General features: G+C 44.9%; 1 protein-coding gene across 4 annotated transcripts in view; it reads left to right on the top strand.

Annotated features, from left to right (window-relative positions):
• The window catches only part of mid2 (midline 2), a 101,225-nt gene that overhangs the window by 1,341 nt on the left and 77,280 nt on the right, over positions 1-22,604 (top strand). For 3 of the 4 annotated variants that reach the window (XM_080840504.1, XM_080840503.1, XM_080840502.1), the window contains exon 1: positions 8,663-8,803. The exons of the other annotated variant lie outside the window; for it this stretch is intronic. In XM_080840504.1, coding sequence (XP_080696630.1) covers positions 8,796-8,803 — 8 coding nt within the window. In that variant the 5' untranslated portion in view covers positions 8,663-8,795. Of the gene's footprint in view, positions 1-8,662; positions 8,804-22,604 lie in introns of those variants that run through there. 4 annotated transcript variants of the gene reach the window in all.

Below are 22,604 nucleotides of genomic sequence, written 5' to 3'. Positions count from 1 at the left end.
AGGAGATAACTCTGATGACTGAGTCTGATATCACAGGGAAACAAACATGCACACATTTTCTGGCACTAGGCCTGGAGCTGGTTGGTACCACAAGCAACATTTTTCAAGGTAATATATTCTGAACTTGACATCTAGAGTTTACATTTAACATACAGTCTTTTAGATCAGCATTATTACAAGAAAGAGTTTGGCGGTGCACTTTTTGCTGGTATATATTTCAAAAATGGAAGACCACATTTATCAAAGAGGTGTTCATTTTGATTTTAGTTTTTCATGCTGGAGTGAACAAGTTACTTTATGAATGATTCATGTTTTAACTTGGCGCAGCCTCTCAGATGTTCACCACCTCCATTTCCACCCTTCAAGAAGTCTCACGTCCTGCCATGCAGTTCCGTCAGTGGTTAACTTCCATCTCCATTTAAAACACCTTTTGTGTACGGAGGCTGCCGCTGTTTGAATTTTAATGAGGCTGTTTAGAGTTCCTGCCTTGCCCTAAGAGGAAGCACCCTGTATTAGGATGTCAGGTATCTGTCAGCAGCTCTCCAGAGTACTGTTCTGGCCCAATGATGCATTTTAGAGTCACACTGGGCAGCGCTCAAGCAAGCAGCCTCTTAAAACAGCAGGCTATCCTCAGTGTTGTTTCAGCTTGGCCTCTGTGGATGCTGGGCTGTTGTAGCTTCCTGCCCTTATTTAGTGAAATAGCTACCCCGGAATAACTGCCACATTCAGACCCCAAGGTGCTATTTTAGTGTGAGTGTAAAATGCACTCTCAAGCCAAATTGAGTGTTTAGGTTTTCTTTCTCTCTTTTCTTTTTTTCTTTCCAAGTCCATTTATATGGCTACATATATCTCAAGTCCTACTTTTCACTTCCCCTTCTCCATTAAGTGTTCTTTAAAAGACCCAAACAGAGAGAGGGAGAGAGAAAGAGAGAGGGGAGAAAATATCCTTGATATGAGAAGCACATGGGGTAATTTTCTATGGGTGACTGGCTGTGTCAATTTTTTGTATTTCTAGAGGGCTGTGCAGTTTCTATTCCTGTCTTTGGGACTGTAGTCCCACACAGGTTGCGGAGTGGCCGCGGGACATGTCCGCTGTGAGTGGCAGCAGGCTGTGTCTTAAGTCCCCAGCTGCCATGCCAGAGATCCAGCAGGAAATGAGGTTGGAGTCCATCAGTGTAGTTAGCTGCTCGTCAGGGGGCTAATATTCAATTAGAGGGTCCCAGGGCCGGCGCTGTGCAGAGCTTTGTAGTGCTTTGGACATGTGCAGCATCAATGCTGACAGATTAACTGCCATTTTAATAAACATCTCGTTCATTGGTTTTACGGTTATGGGATGGCGCATGAATTACCGGCAAATGTTCTGACGCGGAGGGTCGTGACCTTGTTCTGTGGTGTGGAGGTATTTTTAGATTGTTAGTTTGATTCCGAGTCATGCTGTTGAACTGGTGATAACAGCACTCCGAGGTGTCATTTATCAATGCTGTACCATTATGTATTTTCACATAGGCTAGCTTATGTATTGAATTTGATCAGTTTAAAGTGGAAATTCTGTGTGTCCTGTGCTTGAGTTCTTGCCTTATGAAGAAGTGTTATGGTAGGGTTTATTTTTAGCATGGTGATTCAAACTCTTATTCTTGTTCCCAGTCCTCACTTATTCATTCAAATGCCACTGAATGGTGAAAACATGGAAAGCAGTGTAAAGCATCTGTGGAAGACTGTTGACCTGGGCAGGCTGTCATGATAGTTGACGTAATGTTTTCGTTATGTTGCTACCATTCTCTTCACTACCAGTGTAATGTCAGAATGATTTTTTGGATTAGCTGCTTCACAATGGCCATGCTTTGGTGGGAACATGGACAGAGTTGATGACTGTTGATGACAAAACCTGTGCATAATTAAAATGAGTGCGCCATTCCCTTTCCCAACCCCAAAACAACATTTTCTAAGTCCACAGAGGAAGGATGCCATTGATGAATTAAATATCATCACTCTCAACAAGCTGCTGATCTCATTAAGCTGGTGTGGATGCTGCGCAAATAATGTAATGTAAACACCGAAAGCGACATCTTCAATTCTTCAGCTGAATTAATTAGCTTGCCACCAAACCCATTAGCCGCGATGCACATTAGTGTCATTTAGATGGATGCAAAAGCTTCCTCTTGCCCGGTCCCTCGGAGCTTCGACGTTGTAATAAAGTACGTCCTCAAAGCTTCAACGTTGTATTAAAGCACCTCCTCAAAGCTTCGAAGTTGTATTAGAGCACCTCCTCAAAGCTTTGACGTTCTATTAAAGCACCTCCTCATCCTCAAAGCTTTGCTGTGATCCCCCAGTGCCCGCTGCATAACTGGGGGGTCGCTACGAACCCTAGTACAGGGTCAGGGTAGGTCCCAACATTCACAAATTCTTTAAGACCGTCAGTGCACCAGCAGCCTTCCATCACCAGTCCGGCTGCATACTTACACCACCCCCCCCCCCCCCCTCCCCCAATCCACTAGCAGGGGTGAATGGCATGTCACGTGGCTCCATAGATGTCCTACAACCATAGAGCAAAGATACAGACTGATGGTGGTCTCTGCTGAAACGGCAAAACCAGCCGACACCAGCGTTCCATCAGTGTGTCAGCTGTCATCACAGCGAGCATATCCCAGCCACCTCTAAACAAATTCTAGATCACATTTCCTTAGCGGAGCAACTGTCCTCCATTCTGTTTTATCCTCCTCGAACCTTATTTATAGACAGGACTGCTTGGTCTCATTCCCGATGACTGCGTCCTGCTCATCTTAGGCCAGTGCAGTCCCTCGACACACTTGCTCACCGCCCCCAGGGAATTCGGCTCCATTGTGTCAGTCTCTTAGAAAGTCCAGCGGCAGATTGAATCCTTTGGACAGCCTGTCACACATTCCACAACCAAGGGTCAACGACGTCACCCGCATCTGACAAAAATAGCGTAGTGACGAGGAGTGCTGTGATCCTCCTGCTTGGGCAGCTCAAACAAACAATACACAATGCTCTTATTCTCTTACGTTTTGTCTCCTGTGGTTGGCAAGCCACGCAACCCAAAGGGGTGGGGCACCGGGCTGTGGAAGAAGCCTAGCATGTGGACTAGTGGTTGCTGTTCCCCGCTTTGAACTACGGCAAGAGAAGGTGAATTCAGAATCACATAAAACAGAGAACTGTGAATGCAACATAATATTTTTTGTCACAGTGTTGTCACCTACAAGGTACGACATAAGAATGATTTAGTTTTCTGTTTTCATCAGGTTTATCATTTAGAAAACTATAACTAAAGATCTTAACCCCTTTTTCAGAAATCAGTAGATAACGTGTATATCAAAAATCCTTATTACAGTGTCCTTATGAAAGGGATGTGTATTGTGATATGTATTACTACATTTGAGTGACCCAAACCTATTCTTAAGCTAATTTAAGGTGAGCTTATTGCATCCATCTACGGACACTTTATATTAATTGTGGCCACATATGCTTTAAACATTGTAAGGGAAGTAAGAGGCCTGCAGGAGCTGGGGAAACATGGTTCATGCTGTAACAATGTCCCTGATTGGGAGCACTATCAATGAAAACATTGACATTAAAAGCATATTTACCCCGGCAGTCTATTACTGAAATGATGGAAGTTGCCATGATAGCAGCTACCAGTTTATTTTAAATAAATGCTGCTTTAGGGGAGTGCAATTGCTGTTTTATCCACTATGCCGGATAATCTGAACATAGGTTCATAGAATACAAAAGTATGTTCAAACTCAAAATCGGCAACCTGGTAGTCAGCAGGGATGATTTATGGCTTTGGAAAACCAAAGACTCTGCATCACTAGTAGGTTGTGTGTTGCGCTCAGGTCAAAATGTTTAATACTAAATAAAACGTGAATGCTAGAAAATCTTTTTATTCATATGAAAGGAATTTAGCATTTGGCCCATGATGTCTCTCTCTATTTTCCCACCCTTTACAGTAGCTTCTGTTTAAGGCTGCCTTGTCTTCAGATGTCATGGGCAGAGGGAAAAGGGAAACTGGTAGGCAGAGGTAATGAAGAAAAATGGCTCACCCCATTTCTGTTGCTAAGCTGAGTATGACTGTTTTGCTGCCATCACTTAGATGTGAGGCATGGTGGGTTTGAGGTATATTTCAAAGCTGAAATCACGTCTCTGTCAAATTGGATGCTTTTTGTATAAATTGGCTTTGTATTATTTCTACCCTGATTTTAATGACGTTTTCAGGCCAGGAATGTTAAGCTCTGTACAGTTTTCTCAGTGCTGCAATGCCAGATTTTGTATAGCTCATGTAAAGGTATCTTTGATCATGGATGCTTCTGTATATTTTCTGGTGCAGATCTGACCTTGCCCAAGTGTTAATTACGCTAATGGATGGGGGAACAGTCTGTCATAAGCATATGGTGTTAGACATGAGGTCGCCACTCTCATTTTGAATCCTTGCAATCACAAAAGAGCACCCATAAACTAATTGCAATGCCTTTCTCTCAATAGTGTTACAAACCCGGTAAATGGGGGAAGGCTCTCGTTCAGAGAAGAACTAATTACGCTGTTCCCTTTCCCATGAATCTCCAGCTGGTAATTTGCATCCCACAGCAGTTCACTTCCTGCAAAGGACTGATGGATTATAAGCATCCTCGGTTGGGGAAGAGGTTACCAAGCATGTCAGTATATGTAATTACCATATGCCAACGCAGCCATTTAAGCCTCTCACCAAATTAGACATTAATGCTGCAGCTTTCATGTTCTCTAAACGCCCAGGCGAGTGTTTCTTGTCACTGTGTTGCCGTTGCTCTTCCCTCTCATCGGTGTCTCGCCATGTGAGGGCTTTTTGCGGTGACATCTGAGAAAGTCCCCATAATTAAGGGATTTGGCAAATGCCAGCATTGTCAGTCATGGGATGTGCAACACGATGTGTTCAGGACAATGCAGCCAGTCTTTGGTTCTTCCACCCGTCAGCCATACTTGAGGTTAGAACCAGTTTCGCCTAGAATGGTTCCTCTCTTTTCCCTTCCCCTCCCACCCACACCCACACCCCCTCCTTCCGTCTTATGTGAGAAGTGTCGGCTTTCCAAACGCTCTCAGGTCAAACCGCACGGCTGAAGGCCTCCGCTCGCGGATCACTGCGCTGTTTTTTCTCTCCCGGAGTGTAGGAGTTCCTCGCTGCGCTTTAAGAAACAAATAAAGGCTCGTATTGTTGCCCGAGCCGTTCCCGCAGCAGAATTCCACCACTGTGGAGAGAGGAAATCTATCCACGACCCACAACAAAAGCATGGCCTCATACCTCAGAAGAAATCAGGCACGGATCCTGGGAAAACTAAAAAGGCTCTTTAACATCCTGCTCCTTTCAGATGAAATGTGATGCAAGATAAAAAAAAAATGCATTCTGTGCAGGCATTTTGTTGGTTTCTAAATGCATGGGAATTAACATTTCGAATATGAATGGACATGCAGCATTCCCACAGCGTTCAGTAAGAACATGAAAGCCTTGGTTTACCATAAGGGGACAAAGAGCATATGTCACATCATAATTGACTTTCTAACTCACCACAATGCAGTCCGTTAATCAGTGGTGGCTAGACATCTTCCTTTTCTAGGGACAGGCCCAAGATTGCATCTCTAAACCCCAGTATAGACTGCCCCTTAATGTTTAATGAAAATTGGCTAATTTCCTTATTATCCTTTAAAGGGTTTTGATTTCAGATGACGTAAAGGCTGCTCTACTAAGCCTCTGTTGTCTGTTTAAACTAATTAAATTTCACTGCCAATGTTACCATAGCGACTGGGGATAAACGATGGGTTGACTCAAAAACTATGGGTTGACAGATGTAATTCTAGAATATTGATTGGTTAAGATTAGTTATCAGGCAGGAACTGGCTAATACCAATACCTCTATTTTGAGCAAAAACCCAACGATTACCTGTGTTTGTGAAGTGTAACATACATCCTTTATCAGTTATTTACGTTTACGATATTTACTGCTACAAAGTACGCCTATCACAAGTGTAATTCAGTAGCTATTAAGGTTAAACAGCAGCGTTTAACGTGACACCACATTAAAAGTTAGGCAAACGACGTTGTAGCTGGTATTAGCCAATCAAATACATGGAGGTTTTCCGTTCCTGCCTGGTAACTAATCTTAACCAATCAATATTCTAGAATTACATCTGTCAACCCATCGTTTTTGAGTCAACCCATCGTTTACCGACAGCGACATCTGACAAATCACTGTGTCACACAATGCCCTCAGTAACATGCAATCACGGAAGCTCCGGTAAGAATAGTTGTTACATTATGAATGTTACGAAAGTCATTTTACCCGTGAAATAGGAAAAATGAATATCCCATTCATATGATGAGTCATATACGTGTCAAACCTATGATGTATGTGACTTGTAACCAATTTACACCAATTATCCGAATACACCAATTAACATGACACAACACACATTTGGATTCTGGTCCTGAAAGCACAGCATCTGAGCCATCAGAAACAAAACAGGTTAGCAGTGCAGGAGGAGGTTTAGTGCATCAACACACACACACACACACACACACACACACACAGACACACACACACACACGAACACACACATACACACACACACACACACACACACAGACTCATACCATACAGGGGAATAGAGCCACAGGTGCAGCTCAGGTGGTGTAGGTGTAGACATGAGGTGTTTCTGAATTCTCCAAACAAATTCAATCATTTTGACACTTTGTAAATAGGAACATCACATTAATATGTTGGAGGATGCTAGGGGTGTCCCTGGTTTAACTTTGACAATCTCTTCATGTTAGTTTAATCTGACTGTAAAACTCCCTTGGACATATTAATGCATATTTAACCTGTCTGTGCTTGTCAATTTGGCAATTCAGCTGACATCCACCACTCAGCAGATTAGTCTTCCAGCTGTACTTTTATGGTTCTGAATTATTCACATTCAGTGCCTGTCAGGTATAGTTCCTCATACAGTTTGAAAGTGAAGTATACTAGTATTCTGTTTCCATGCGCGGTTGATTAACACAGGAGAGCCAATCCAACAGCTGCCATGTTGGCTCTACCTACACAAGCCCACATAGCCAGTGGCCTTTCACCCCCACACTTACTCCTGCACAATGCAGCAACTGGAGGAGACAGCGGGCAAGATTGACAGGAGATTGTAATGGAAGTATGAATCCCTGTGTGTTCTGTCAGTGTACCGTACAGTGGACCTGTAAGGGGCCCATAACATTTTGTGTGACCCTGCCAGATAACCGAAATATGCCGTGCAAGGCTTCCATTTAAACTGCCATGAATGCAATCAACATCAACAGCATTAAGAGCTGCTCAAGTGGGTGTTCTCAGTGAAGGTGTGCCTCATGGAGGGACAGACACAGTAAAGAGCTTTTAGTGGCCCTCCTCTCCTGTCTATGTGTGTGTGTGTGATGGGGTGTGTGCGTGTGTGTGTGTGTGTGTGTGTGCATGTGCGTGTGTGTGTGTGTGTTTGGGTGCGTGTGTGTGCTTGTGTGAATGTGTGTGTGTGTGTGTGTGTGTGTGTGTGTGTTTGGGTGGGTGTTTGTCTGTGTGTTTCATGTTTTCCATTCCGCAGCACCTTATCAGCAGCATTCCATTTGAGCCACCACTTTGAAGGACATTGGAGGTTTCTGGCTTCCCTCTTAGTGCGGCCTTAAATCACTCCTGCAGGAAATTATGTAGAGCACTCATTGCCTCAGCAGTGGGCTACTTTGTTATTACTCGGCTGTATGATTTCCTCTCTTTCAATATAATTTCCTAAGCCAAAGCCACTGGATGTCAACCGCGCAAAAGTACTTTCCAAAGCCGGTGCTGCCGTATTTTTCCGAGTGAAAGGCAATCACAGCGGCCCCTCCGAGGGGACTGATATGTGCCAGCGGAGGTAAGTGAGTGGGTGATGATGATTACTCTAATGCGCCTCGGCTTCAACCAGCTGTCACTCCATGCGGGGGCGGGGCGGGTCGGGGGTGGGGGGGGGGGGGTGTTTGGACTGAGTGGCAGGTACCTGCCGCAGTGAAAATAGCCAACACCCACCCCCCACCCCCAGGCTCATGCAGGGGGAGGAAGCGTGCCCATTTTCATTATGCAGTTAATGTTTCTCCCCCACATCTGTTTGGCGTATTACTGGAGTGTTGCAGTCGCCTAGCAGGACACATGGGGCTCCTTGTGACGCACTTACATAAGGCTGATAAAAACCCCAGGAAGAGCAGGTGGTAAGTGTGTGTGTGTGTGTGTGTGTGTGTGTGTGTGTGTGTGAGCGTGTGTGTGTGTGTGTGTGAGCGTGTGTGTGTGTGAGTGTGTGTGTGTGTGTGTGTGTGTGTGTGGTCGAGCATGAGTTGTTGCTGGTCTGGTAGGTAAAGGGATAGCCCTGTGACAGGTGCTCTAGCCCTGCCAGTGAACCAGACACAGACCGCTTTTGACAAGACCACCAAACACCCTCCCCCCCTCCTCTCCTCCTCCTCCTTCTCCCTCTCCTTCAGGGTTAATTTCCACTTTCACCCTAGCAGCCCCCCACCCACCCTAGCAACCCCCCACCCACCCTAGCAACCCCCCACCCAGCAGCCCCGTCTTTGCAGCAGGGTCATAATGAGTTTCAGCGGGGCAACATTCTCCCAGCGCAAGCCTATCCAGTTCCATCTGCGGGGGGAGAAACAGCACCTGAGGCACTTAGAGACACCAGCGGACGCTAATGCTACGGTACTGGTTAGAGACACCAGCGGACGCTAATGCTACGGTACTGGTTAGAGACACCAGCGGACGCTAATGCTACGGTAATGGTGTGCTCAGAGGCTCATCCACAGCACTGCCCTGCTGGGTGGCCCATATGTGGGGATGGTACTGTAGCCCTAGTGTCGCCGTTTTATGAGGGGTATGTGCATGTCTACTGGGTGTGTGTACTGTATGTCTCTCTCTCTCTCTCTCTCTGTATTGTATGTCTCTCTCTCTCTATGTTTGTGTGTACTGTATGTCTCTCTCTCTCTGTGTATTGCATGTCTCTCTCTCTCTCTGTGTTTCTGTACTGTATGTCTCTCTCTGTATGTTTGTGTGTACTGTATGTATGTCTCTCTCTCTCTCTCTCTCTCTCTCTCTCTATCCCCTCTCTCTCTCACTCTGTGTGGTTGTGTTTGAGGGTGTGGTAGAGTTATGGCACAGTGAGATGAAATGTCTGAAGAAGTGGGTGAGCATGTGATTGCTTCTATCCTGAGTGCGTGGGGAAAAAAAGGGCAGACCAATGTTGCAAATAGATTACTTTGAATCTTAACAAGACGCTCTCTGCTAAGCTACAATCTTGATCTTTTTCTACAGAACTCCCGTTCATTTCTCCATGTCAGGCTTGAAAATCTGGCGTTAATATGCTGCTGTGAGTCTGACATGGTGCTGGACTAGACTACACTGTCAGTGTTGGCCTCATCCGTTGTGCATCACGTACACTCAGACGGTGTCATTGCCCTTCCAAACCAGGTGTTCACTCACTGTGCAGCTGCTCTGGTCATAGACCTTTCTGCAGTGAATATCTGACTGTGCTCTGAGGATTACAGCGTTCCTGCTTGGCAATGTGCCAGAGGGGAAATTGATGTAACCTTTCAGTTTTGTGTGAAATATGCGCTACTTACATAAATCTTCTTTCATACGTAGGCAACAGGACCATCTTCTGTGTGTTCTTTGTCTTTTGTGACTCTTGTTGGCCCTCTGATTATGTCTAGTGAACATAGCTTTATCTTGCTTGTGCACTAGATGGCGCTGTAGATGCACCGTCCAGGCTAACAGGAGGCAGCTCTGGACAGAGATCTGTGCACTGCTGTTTCAGACCGTTTCTGACGTGGATATTTTATTAATCAGCTGGGTAAAAAAAATCTGCAGTGGCTCCCTGTCTGTATTTCAGCTAAATCTTGATAATTATCAATCAGCTAAGTGCTCAGAGAAAATGAGGGTCATTAGAGGGAGTGTCATAGTGGATGATCGTAATGTACAATTGTCACCATAGAGCACAGAGTGAATGTATAATTAAAACCTATTTGCTCTGGCTGAAATCTCTACTAACAGACAAAACGTCACGAGTCCATAATTCTTCACTTTGTGTTGTGGAATGTAGCAAGGCTGAGCATCATGCTTCACACATTTAGCTCTCTGAGATGTGGAGGCTTTTTATTCCTTCTATTAATATATTTATTTCCTTATTTAGTGATGCAATAGGTGGCCTGGCTGATGTCACAATAGGCCTTTTTCTTGTAATTAATATGAAACGCTGTCAGAAAAATAGTTGTTTAAAAGTGACACCACACACAGTTTGAAATCCACATGAAATAACCATGAAAGGTGCAAGCACAGATGGGCTTAAGGTCAAGCTTTGAGATCTTGAATTTCAGCTAATGCTGAATGTCTCTATTGTGTGAGCAATGACAAATACTTCTCGTACGGCCCGCACTCTTACATGCCCTCAACACACACACACACACACACACACACACACACACACACACACAACTTCTCTCGCGGCTCGCACTCTTAAACACACACACACACTTCTCTCGCGGCCCACACGCCATTGCGGGTGGAACCCGCAGCCCTGATCCATTTAAGCAGATTGTTCTCTTCCTGAGGAGCCGCGGGGGGGAATGTGCTTTTTGCACGTTTCTGCTAATCTGCCCTTGGACTGGGGATTAAGCAGCGTTGAAGGGATACGCTCCATCCTTCACAGCTAAGACTGACAAGCAAGACCAACAGAGAACTTAAGAGTCAGTCTTGCACAATTACACAAAGGTTTAACCAAATGTTAAAACGCCACTCACTTCAACCTGTAAACACCCCACTCCCTATGTGTATTGTTTTCATTATGATTCATGTATTTTTGTGAGTTAAGTGTATAAGCTACTGGATGACCTTAATTTCCCTCGGGATCAATAAAGTATCCATCTATCTACACCAAAGTCACATTTCCAGCATACTTCCACAGAGGTACTTGTGTCTCATGTGACTTACTGTGTTTTGGTTGGCAAAGCATTGCGTAGATGATGCCGCAGTGACATGAAATATGCTTCATCTTGTTGACAGGTGTATTTGTCATTGGGTGGAATGTGTTGCTGTCATGCATTCACTGGAATGAATATGAGTGAACATCAGCTGCAATCTGCCCCTAAAAACAATTAAAACCATTAGGGATGGCATCACTGGGGCATTAGACTTAATCAGGGGTGTAAATCAGTATGAGGACAGCATGCTGCACGTATTTCCCATGTAGGGAGGATATGGTATGACTTAATCTAGGTCCCTGTCGGGAGTGTAGTTTTGGGAGGGATGCATTGTGGTTGAAAGCATTGCGTCCATGTACGGCACGAGTCAGTCGGCTCTGGGTTGAAATTGCGTGCCAGACTTGAGCCAGGGATCGGATCATACCAAGGACTACATGAAGTGTGGAGCCGGCTGTGTGTGTGTGTGTGTGTGTGTGTGTGTGTGTGTGTGTGTGTGTGTGTGTGTGTCTTGAGCCAGGGATTGGATCATTACCAAGGACTACATGAAGTGTGGAGCCGTGTGTGTGTGTGTGTGTGTGTGTGTGTGTGTGTGTGTGTGTGAGTCTTGAGCCAGGGATCGGATCATACCAAGGACTACATGAGGTGTGGAGCCGGCTGGGTGGTTGTTGTGCACTCAGACTGCAGCAGGTAAGAGGCTGGAAGTGAGCGTGGAGATAAAGCACTTCTAGGCGGCAGGCAGAGAGGGCCTCATGTGGATGGCTCTGAATAATGAAAGAGGATGGCGGCCTATCAGACACTTTAACCATTTATGTAAAGAGAGGTTTTTTTTCTTCACTCGCCTCAGTATTTTGCTCTTTTCAACCACAGAGACCAGCAGACTCCTAGGGTGAATTTGGAGCCGAGTCTGGGTGTGAATTAAACATATTCCTTTCCATTTACCTTGACCTTTATTCTCATGTATGTGGCAGTTAAGTGGGTGTGCTAAAGAGCCCGATGCTGGCATCTTTGAAATAATCCACTCTGGCTTTCATCGAGTGCACGACGGGAGAGCGCGTGTATTTTTCCAACACGCAAGTGCTGTCAAATGGAAAGGGGCTTTTTTCGAAGTGCAACATTCCAACTTCTGGGAGCAAAATCAGCCCTCTCAGATCGACTGGATGTGCCAGCTTGCGGGTTTAAAGACTGTACACTGAGACCCATTCTTTGCTCAGAAATATATATATATATACGTACATATATATATATATATATATATCTTCCCCCCCCCCCCCCTCCCCTCCAATGTGAGCCTGAACACAGACGCCCTGTGTGAGGCCATCATTTTTATGGTGTGAGAGGAACACCCAGACTGGGCTGTTTTGTTTTTTTGGTTTGCACTGGCTGGCGGACCAGCTCCACACAAAGAGCTGGTTCATGTGCTGTGCTTTTGAGGTACCCGTGAAAAAAAGAAGTCAAATGAGCACTTGCTGGGCGGGTTTGTGGTCGCCTCTGGCTTTGTTTCTCGGCTGTAACAAAACATAAGCCACATACAGCTGAGAGAATACAGTTTTAGTCGTGCTGTTCACTGCACTCTATATCCAGATCAAAGGCATTACTTCAACCATTATCTTTCACATAGGAAGAAGCTCCTGTCTTTCCATTATGTGGCTTAATGCGGGGGAAGGCTCAACACATTAAACAGGAACTAACACATGGTTTATACACATATCCCTCTTTCTCTAATTGGACAGACTTACTCATGGTGTTATACACATATCCCTCTTTCTCTAATTGGACAGACTAACTCATGGTGTTATACACATATCCCTCTTTCTCTAGTTGGACAGACTAACTCATGGTTTTATACACCTATCCCTCTCTCTAGTTGGACAGATTCCAGTAATTGACCAATCTTAGCTGTATGTGTTTGTACTCACTCACAGTTACACTTCCCAAGAGGCCTCACAGAGATCTTGTCGTTTCTAGGAATAGCTCTCTTGCCAGAGTGCACTCTTCAGCACAATACAGCACAAAAGAGCTGAAGAATAAACCTTGATAAGATGTGATGGCTTGAAAAACATTCCCTCCTCTCGGCCCGTGAAAAACACTCTGATACTGCACCTCTGTCTACTTATGGAAATGTACTCGCCAAGGCCTTGAGAATTTTTCACGGATCACATTATTGTGTATTCTAAGAGCTGTCTTCCTATATTGTCGATCTGCTCATGGTAACGAAAGTGACAGTGTTTGTGTCCTATCACGAACAAACCATCACAATAATGTGGCGAGCAGTGTCATAATGCATCAGGAAGCCAGCAGTACATTAAAGCGTGTTGCAGTAAGAGTGTCCGCTTGTTTTATGTGGTTACGTACCTCCAAGGCAGAGCACATCACTGGGAAATGGCCCCGAGCTTGTGGCAGGAGAGACACTGTTTCCACTGAGGTGTTAAAATCTGCCAGGCTGTTGCAAGACTCACTCCAACTTACCTGTGTTAGCGCATTTAAAGGAAATGGGACAGGAGTTAAAAATAGATAGCCCTCCGTATCCCCCCATTTATAAGAGGGAAACATTGCAACTGCACTCCGGAAGACACTTAAGAACATCGTCTTGGACTCTCGGCTCTGATTTTGTGTGTGTGGTGATGCCGAGGACACACCGACAGCTCTTCACCGCAGGACCAGGAGTGTGTCATCATACTTCAGAGGAGGAGAATGAAGGGGTGTGTGTGTGTGTGTAAAAAAAAAGAGTGTGCGTGTGTAAAGCTTTCACAGCACTAATGAGGCCAAGCACAACATTACAACCTCAATCTCCTTTTCCACAGTAAAATAAGGGCAGCTAAATGTTTAGCTCCTCATAAACTTGTGTATCATTATGTGTTGTGTGTGTGTGTGTGTTTGTGTTCTCACCATTGTTAGGCACCAGGAAGTTCAAGTTATCTCAGCCTTCGGGCTCGTCCCTCTCTCTATTGCAGTGGGATTAATACTGTCCCATACACAGCAGCCCCCCGCATCCTCACTCCATAAAGCAGCATGGGGTTAGCGCCCCAGGGTAAAGCAGAAAATTACTCTGCAATAAGACAAAAATTCAGGAACCTTATAAAACGAGGGCCCTGCTGAAATCATTTATCCGGTGCTTGAGCAGTATGGATGACTTCCATGTTGTTTTACACAAAACGGGTTCCTCTGTTAAACCTTTGTAAGTGATTAGGCCATCCTGCCTCACTGTGAAGGATAGGTTAAGCACACCGTGATAATGTACAGACATGGCGTTCAGGTCTCTGAAATTTGTATGAACAGCTGTCATGGAGTGTTGAGAAATCATCTGGATTCAAGGAAGAAAAGAGTTACATTAATGCAGGATGTTCCGATATAAATATTCAAATATAAATGATTACAGGGTGCTTCATTTTCTCCTAGTTGTGCCAGCAGTGACTTTTTATGCTTAACATTCCAGTTCCTACTTCAAAGAGAAGAGGACGCAATGTGACCCACAAGCGAGGCTGTTAGATAGGAATATTTTATGTAGCGCTCGCACCTCTCACATCACAGTTGAAGATGGCTCTCTGGCATCCCCAGACACATGCTGTCAAGTCTACTTGACGAAGGCGTTTCTAGCCATTCTAGAGTTGCTTTGCTGTTGTGTACAGTGTGTGCGAGTGTGTGTGTATAGGGGAATAAAGGCCTTTTTGCTGTCGTCCAAACATCAAATCGATCACATTTTAATGCATAGAAGAAGCAGGCACATTGTGTTCCTGGAATAATACAAAATGGAATGAACATAAAATGAACATTTGAAGTTGTTGGTCCGTAGAATGAGATTTGTAATAATGATAATATTTAGGGAAAAGTTGGCTCATGTTTTACAAAATGAGTTGCTTTGGACTGAGATTGCTGGCTGTAGCATGTAGGGTAGTGGAGCATCTCATACAGTTTATGATTAATAAAACTAAAGCTAAAACTATGCTGTAGCCTATATTAAGTTGACAATGATTAAATAATTCAGTGTGTACTCTACATGTGTGCCCTGTACCACTTTGAAGAGAGAAAGAAACACTTTTGTCTAACTTTTACCTGTGTGTACCAATCACATGAGCTCTGAGATACGTTTTCTACCTAGCCTAAGATATCAATGGGCTTATCAACTAAATAGCACCTTAGACCAGGGGTCTCAACCTCAAATTACCCGGGGGCCGATCAGCGTCCAGTCTGGTCATTGGGGGGCCAGATTTATACAGTAAACGTTGCGGTGGCCCATTTTTTTTAAATCAATGGAACTTTGCGGGCCGGATAAAATCGCTCGGGGGGCCTTAGTTTGAGACCCCTGCCTTAGACTATACAGACTACACATGTGTCCATAGTTATCACCATTTAAACTCACTCATTCAGTCCCTCCTCAGGTAGGAAGTTGGTAGTTCATCAAGTTGAAGCTCCATATAACGCTATGTCTCATTGTCCTTTGAATTTGAAAGCTTGGTAAGATAAGCTTACATCAAGTTCCACATGTTCTACCATCTATCTCCAGATGGCAGTGCATTAGGGGATGAGGACAAACCTCTGTTTTCCCAAAACGGTCATTAATCCCCTTGACAACTACTGCTAGCTAGACGGTGTCATTTCGCCTGTGTCGGTGCTTTAATCACGTGCCAAAACGAATAGCAGATACGCTATTTTACTTTAAAGGCACAACTGTCCAAAAATGTCAAGTTTTGCCACTGTTTATGCTGTGAGACTGAGGTTTTTAAATGAAGATTATATCTGGGCAGATGATATTCGCAACCTGCAGCATAACAGAACTGTCTTTCAGAAACTGTCCCTCCGTAAATGACTTTCCGGCTTTCATTATTGATTTGCTTAGCCTAAATTCTTATCTGAAGTTGTGATACTTTTCTCTGCCTTTTCTCAACTTCGAGCCATTCATATTCATCTGTGTGTTTGGTGGTACAAGCGCTTTAGATTAAAGGCTGCCATTTTCTTCTGCAAAGCAGACAGGTGCAGCCCCTTTCAACTCAATGAAAAAGGAATCACATGTCTACTTCTCTTAAAACTGCCGATACTCTTTTCGCTTTGAAAACATGTTTGCTTACATTTGCAGTTAAGTGACAACTAACAAAGAACAGCTCTGTTGGTTGCCTGGCAATGGTTAGCTCTTTTGATTTAATTTCTCTTGGCATCGCAGAGGGACCAGACCAGAGGGTTAATGAAGTGATCAATCTTCTATCAATTCATTCGTAACAACAAATACATTCCAACCTCCATCGGAGGAGCATGCAGATTCCCCCTGGCGCATGAAGTAGTCAGCCTGTGAATAATGATGGTGTGGCCCCTACTGCCAATGTGTTTACCCACTGGATAGATATTTCGTTTCTTGTTCTTGTTCTCAATATACCTTTATAGCTCCGCTAGATTTTGTCCTAAAGTCATAAAAAGAACACCCCCAGAAACCTTTAATCTTCTACTTATATGCCACTTGTGCATCAATGTTTTTAGTTAGAGGAAATATACAAAAACACCAGATATGTCAGACTACCTTAAAAAGGTTAAAGGACATCTTCACATGGACAGTATAGGGGGATATATAAAACAGGATGAGAGGACACATTTCCAGCCTCATTCCCTCAATCAGTCTTCTCTGTTTTGGTGTGCTTTGGTGTTGAGTGGCGAAAGAGTTGTTTGTGAAAGCTTGGCTTTAGCATTGTCGCGTCTTCAGCTTTCAGAATGTTGGCCAGCCACGAACCACAGAAGCTGTGTTTCATGCGCAGCTATTTTAGGGACTTCATCGCTGTGGTTTTTGCTGGACTTTTTATTGCGTTTGGCACCCTCCGAGTGTGTTGTGGTGAGGAGAGGCTCACAAACTGTTCTCCTTAGCATATCAAAAAGAACCAGTCAGATGCTTTTCCCCCATCTCAATGTTCTTGCCAAATAACAAACATATTAATAATGTAAAGATTTGTGTTCGCATATTCAGTTCAGGCGATGCTTTTATCTTCAATGGGTCTATCGGTAATTAGGCTGGTCGTCAGACCAATTCAATGAACAAGCAATCTACCCAAATCAAATCTTCCTTGTGGAATGACCTCAGAGGGATTTTGTACCTAATTACTGTACCTTGTCATTGAAATGCTTGAAAAATAGCACGTTGTTTGAGGAAAGATGAAACAAGTGAAATTGCTTTTAAATGCCATTGGAACCAGATGCTAAATCTAAATTAGGCTTATGTAACATATCATGACTGTAGATTAGGAAATCAAAACTGGATCGTATTTCATGTGAGGGGGGATTTAATAACATTGTTTATCAACATGTTTACATGCACAATTCAAAGTCACAATCAAAACAGGATGCTTTGAACGGGCAAACAGGAAATGAAAGTCCATGCATTTTATCAGTCAGTTACAATATATAAAAAACAGAGTTGATTTTTCTTTGCTTAGTTGATATGAGCATGAAGTTCTCAGAGCATACGGTGATGTTTGCTGTAACAAACATAGAGTTAGAAACCATTGTGTTTAGCATTGCTATTTCGTACAAATCATCTACCATCGATTCTGCTTGTGTCAGCTACGTTGGCATTCATTAGCTGCACTACAGTGATGTCTGTGTGAAACCTCAGGCTTTCAGGAGGTGCTTAGATCTTGGGCAGGTTGGAAGAAAGCGCTGCTTGTGTAGCTCTTAGTCTTTAGTGCACAAAATCCTTTGGAGGAGCACCATGCACGACATTCCCCTGTGTATTGTAGCCAAGGGCCTCTGAGCTGCTAATTAAAAGTGCAGCGGACTGAGAAAGGCCAGCTCTCTCCCTCATTAAGGAGAAAGGTGAGTAGAGCCGAGGAGAGGCGAGGCAAGGCGGCGGGACAACCCTGCTCCAGAAACTCAAATTAAAATGAGCCAGCACTTCAGATACAATTAGTGAGATGTAGTGACCAGTCACGTGTCTTGACGTTAAATAGGTTTTTTTGGGGGGGAGGGGGGGGGGGGGGCAGGGGAGTAGCTGATAGCTGTGTGATATCACAGACCAAGGTAATTTGTTGTGTGTGGTATCAGGGTAAGTAGAGTTGCACAATACTCGGTGCTCAGATCCAAGCTGCCGGACTTACTGCAGTGATTGTGGTATGGTGTTTGATTGAAACACATAAAATAGGTCGGCTTTTGAGTTGGGAGACCTTTTTGGTAGAGCATAAACACAAAGGATATTGTGTTGATATACACAGAGCTTTACATAAGTATCCCTCGGGGTGGAGAATGTTGTTCATTTGCTGGTGCTGAGGTCATTGCAGGAAGTGCTCCATTGGTGTGTGAGTTAGACGAAATGAACGCTGTGTGTAGCGGTTAGCTGATAATACTCGCCTTGGCTGCGGAGTATATGTGGGCTAATTTTAGACACACATGCAACACCCTGCAATGTTTCTGTGAGAGGTGTAATTTCCTTGACCATTTTCCCCTGGACTGTACCTGACCATTTTTTCCCAGCGCCGTTAAGATCCATTTACTACAGTGTTTAGTTGGTGTGCAAATACAGACGGTTGTGATGAAAACAAAGTTGAATGAGGATTGGGAGATGCATCAAATAGATTATCTATACCCACTGTATTTCTGACTGATAAATCAGATAGCTTCTAAGCACGGTCAGCTCTCTCAGCAGTTTGTTGAGAAGCCAGACTGAATGGCTCAGGATGCTCTCAGGAGGGTTGAAAAGAAATCCACTAAATCAACATATTGCTCGTTTTAACGCCTCTTCACACTCAAATGACCCCCGTGCTTAAGACGACTGGAATCGTGAATATAGAAGAAGGATATCTGCGCAGGAAAAGTGATACTTGAAGATTATTGAAGGCAACGTTTCATTTATTTACCACTGGTATATCCTGACATTTAATTTTCTTCCCCCGCTTCTGAAAGATACAGTATGGCCTCCAGGAAGTTAGTCTCCAGCCAGACCCAGTGAGTGAGAGAGAGAGAGAGAGAGAGAGAGAGAGAGACAGAGACAGAGACAGAGACAGAGACAGAGACAGAGAGAGCCAGGCCCAGTGATAAAATCAAACTAGGCAGCCTAATCTCATATAGTGGATATTTATCAGGCCTGCACCTCCTCATTTCTTACGAGCCAGTTGCTGTCAGCAACATTCAAAATTCATTACTTTACCACTACCATTTATCTGAATGTGATTCCTATTTGGCTTGCCCGTGGCTGTTGGCTACCTCTTGCAGGATTCGCTAATAAAACAGAGACCATATATCAGCTGATTTTGCCAGGATAACTGGGTTTTCAGTGGTGTAAGTTAAAGAGCTGCGGCGTGGTGATTTGTCAAAAATGGCTCAGAAAGAACATTCCAAATCAATGGCTGTATTTGAAATCCACACATGGCAGATCTGTCAAACCGTATCAAGTGTTCATTTTATCTCGATGTGAAATGTTTTTTTGTGTGTGTCTCTTTTTCACCCTCATCTCAAAGCTGATCGGGTTCAAAGCTGAAAAATTGCACAGGCTTCAGAGATGTGTCTAGTTTTATCGCGCGATGGCCACTCGCACAAGGACATAACTCACCATGGTTTCCGGTGGAGTCTACTCGGTGCTTGCCACACTCTATTTCATGACGTGCCATGATGGCATCTGTGATCGCACGTGACGGAGACAAGCATGCGAGAGGGCTTGTTGGGAAAGTGGTGCGAGTAGGTGGAGAGACATGCTGGTCTTACTGAGCTGTACACCAGGGTGCCTGTCACAGTTACACCCATACAAAGCTCAGCAGTGAATATTCTACACAGGACAAAAGCCCCTCAAAAGACCCTCAGTCTCTGTCATCTTCTCCCTTCCTGTTCTGTTTCTCTCTCTCACACACACACACACACACACACACACACACTTGACACATTCCATGACAATACCACAATGTATGTGAATTGGCTTCAGAATTGGCCCTGAGTGTCTCATCAAAAGCGCCTGTGTTTTTTGTGCCTTGGGTGTTTTCAATGTGTGATGAATGTCTTCCATGGTCCATCCATGGATGTTTGTTCAGGGCGTTTACCCAGGGCCCGATCCTGTGAGCCTGGGCAGGATTGACTCACACCCAGCTGGATCTCTGGATGCCTGTCGGTAAACCAGGGACCTTCAGGAAGAGTGAGAGAGAGAGAGAGAGAGAGAGAGAGGGAGAGAGGGAGAGAAAGAGAGAGAGAGAGAGAGATAGACGTACAGAATGAAGGGAGGAAGAGCTCATCCCGGTGCTGCTGACACATCTATTCCAGGCAGCACGCTCCGCTCCGCTCGGCTACCTGGTCTCCGGGGAAACTCTGCGTTTGGCGTCCCTCCCCCTGTTGTGCTGACCTCTCATTTCCCCACACCTGTCTCTATTCATAGTCCAGCGCCTCCATTAGAACGGGGGGGAGCCCAGCACATCACAGAGATTAGAGGGGCGTCAGGCTGTGTGTGTGTGTGTTTCTGTTTGTGTGTGTGTGTGTGTGTGTGTGTGTGTGTGTGTGTGTGTGTGTCTGGGTATGTGTGTGTGTGTGTGTGTGTGTGTGTGTGTGGTGTGTGTGTATGTGTGTGTGTGTTGTGTGTGTGTGTTTAGGGATTTAATGATGGTTTCCTCACCGGGGGAAAAACGTCGCCCAAAGGAGGTTGACGAGGGGAAAACAGCTGTGTCCCTGCCCGCCGCCTACACACCAAGGGCCTGGCTCATCATCAGCCAGATGACAGGCCTCGTACTGACAGCAGACACAGATCACGCTGCTTGTCTGAAACCAGCGCAGAGCAAACAGTGAGCCACGATGGTGACCACAACAGACCTTCAGTCCAGCTCCTTAACTCTTAGTTTACCTCCTGTACCACCCACCAAAGGACACCGGTTCCCTGAGCTGTCCGCCTGAGTACTGATCACTTTACACTGGCAAATGATCCCATCTGTGTTTGTTTGCTGAAAGTCTCCAGCCCTAAGTTGTTTTCAACCTGAACAGACCCTACCTTTATCCCTTTGAAGCGATTACTATCTGCAAGCTTGTCATTGAGCACTCAAACGGCTCGGCAAGTGTTTGAAGGCCAAATTGATACTTGGGAGACAGAAAAGCCTCCCGGAACAATTCAGTCTGACTGTACGGAGCTGCCAACTGGCCTTTGTCTGCCGCTCAATGAGTGTGATTTGTTTAATGAAGTTGCTGGCCTCAGAACACTGGTCACTTCAAAGCTGGAGAGCTCTGCATACAAAGGGAGCGGGTCTGGTTGCACACAGCTGTCATTGTGTGGATGAAACGGTATGGATTGTTTTGTTCAAGTGGCCCCATAGATCCTTTGCAGTTGAAGCCTGTTTTTCTCTCTTTTTTGAGGAAATGGCGATATTTCAGGTTTAATCTGACCAATTTACATGATCAGTCCAGCTCGTTTGACATGACATTTGAGCCTAGTCTGTGGGTTGCCGCCTGTCATGCTGTTACATCTATACCTCACTGTTTTCATCCCAATCCATTACTTTGTCTATGTCTCCGTCAGCGTAGCGGAGATATATTTTGTTTGTTTACTCGTAGTCTATTTATTTACCGCATGGTTTTGAAAATATGTGGTGTGTGCCTGCAATGTTTGCTCCGCAGAGAACCGATATCATTAATTCTGATGAGCGGGGAGACGGAGGAGACGTCTCGGGCGGAGCTCGTGAGACGGGCTTTCCCCTCAGCATGGAGTCATTAAGCCCACTACCTGCTCCATTCATCTTCTTTCCACGCTTGGACGAGAAACGGCAGACATGAATCAAAATAACAGCATCGTCCGCCTCCTCCTCCTCTTCATCCTCCTCTTGGTCTCCTCCTCCAGCCGTACGCCACGGAGGCATCAGAAATCCACATGCAGACAGTAGGCTGATTTCCCCACTGAGCCGTTCGATGGCCGCAATGGCTGCTTCAGCTCCAATCATGGGGATGGATGGGAGCCTTTCGGGCCAATGTGGGAGGGGGGACTGGTGGACATGGGATTTAAAACATGCGAGAGAATGAGAGAGAGAGAGAGTGAGAAAGAGGAAAAACCTTTTTTCCTATTTAAAGCAGTGGGCTATTCTGCATGCAGAGACAGCCATCAGTATACACACAACACAACTGCCCCCCTCACCCGCACCCCCCCTCGCCCCTTGCCCCTGGCACAGAAACACACTCCACCACCATTGCTCCTCATTACATAAGCGTAACGTTAATCAGAGCTCTGCCATGCATAAATAAGCAGACAAAGAGCGAGGAGGAGGAAGAGGAGGAGGAGGAGGAGGAGGAGACGAGCCATGCATATGAGAGAGAAGCGACTCGCTGCGACTTGCTGTGCCTGTCTATCCCAGGATTAAGGAAGATATGCTCTCAGATTTGTTGGATGCATTTTTAATAGTTCAGTCAAGCTGAATGACCTAGCCTGAGCAGAATCATTCATGAACATTCTCTGGTGTCGCCTGGAAATGAAGACGTTTCCCCTTTCATTTCCAGGACATAATCTTGTTCATTCGTTTAAATGCTTCCAAATTCCGCTCCTATTAAAAGTGTGTCAGGAGAAAAAAAAAAAGGTTTGTTTTGGCATGAAGGGATAAAATTGCTTTTCATGATAATATCATATTGTTGTTCCGCTGACAACACTTCCTCTGAGCAACACTCTCAGCGATAGAACAAT

This window comes from Sprattus sprattus, assembly GCF_963457725.1.
Source record: "Sprattus sprattus genome assembly, chromosome: 6".
NCBI classification, from domain to species: domain Eukaryota; kingdom Metazoa; phylum Chordata; class Actinopteri; order Clupeiformes; family Clupeidae; genus Sprattus; species Sprattus sprattus.
The sequence above is the reverse complement of the archived record's forward strand: the minus strand, read 5'-3'. Positions and strand labels throughout refer to the sequence as shown.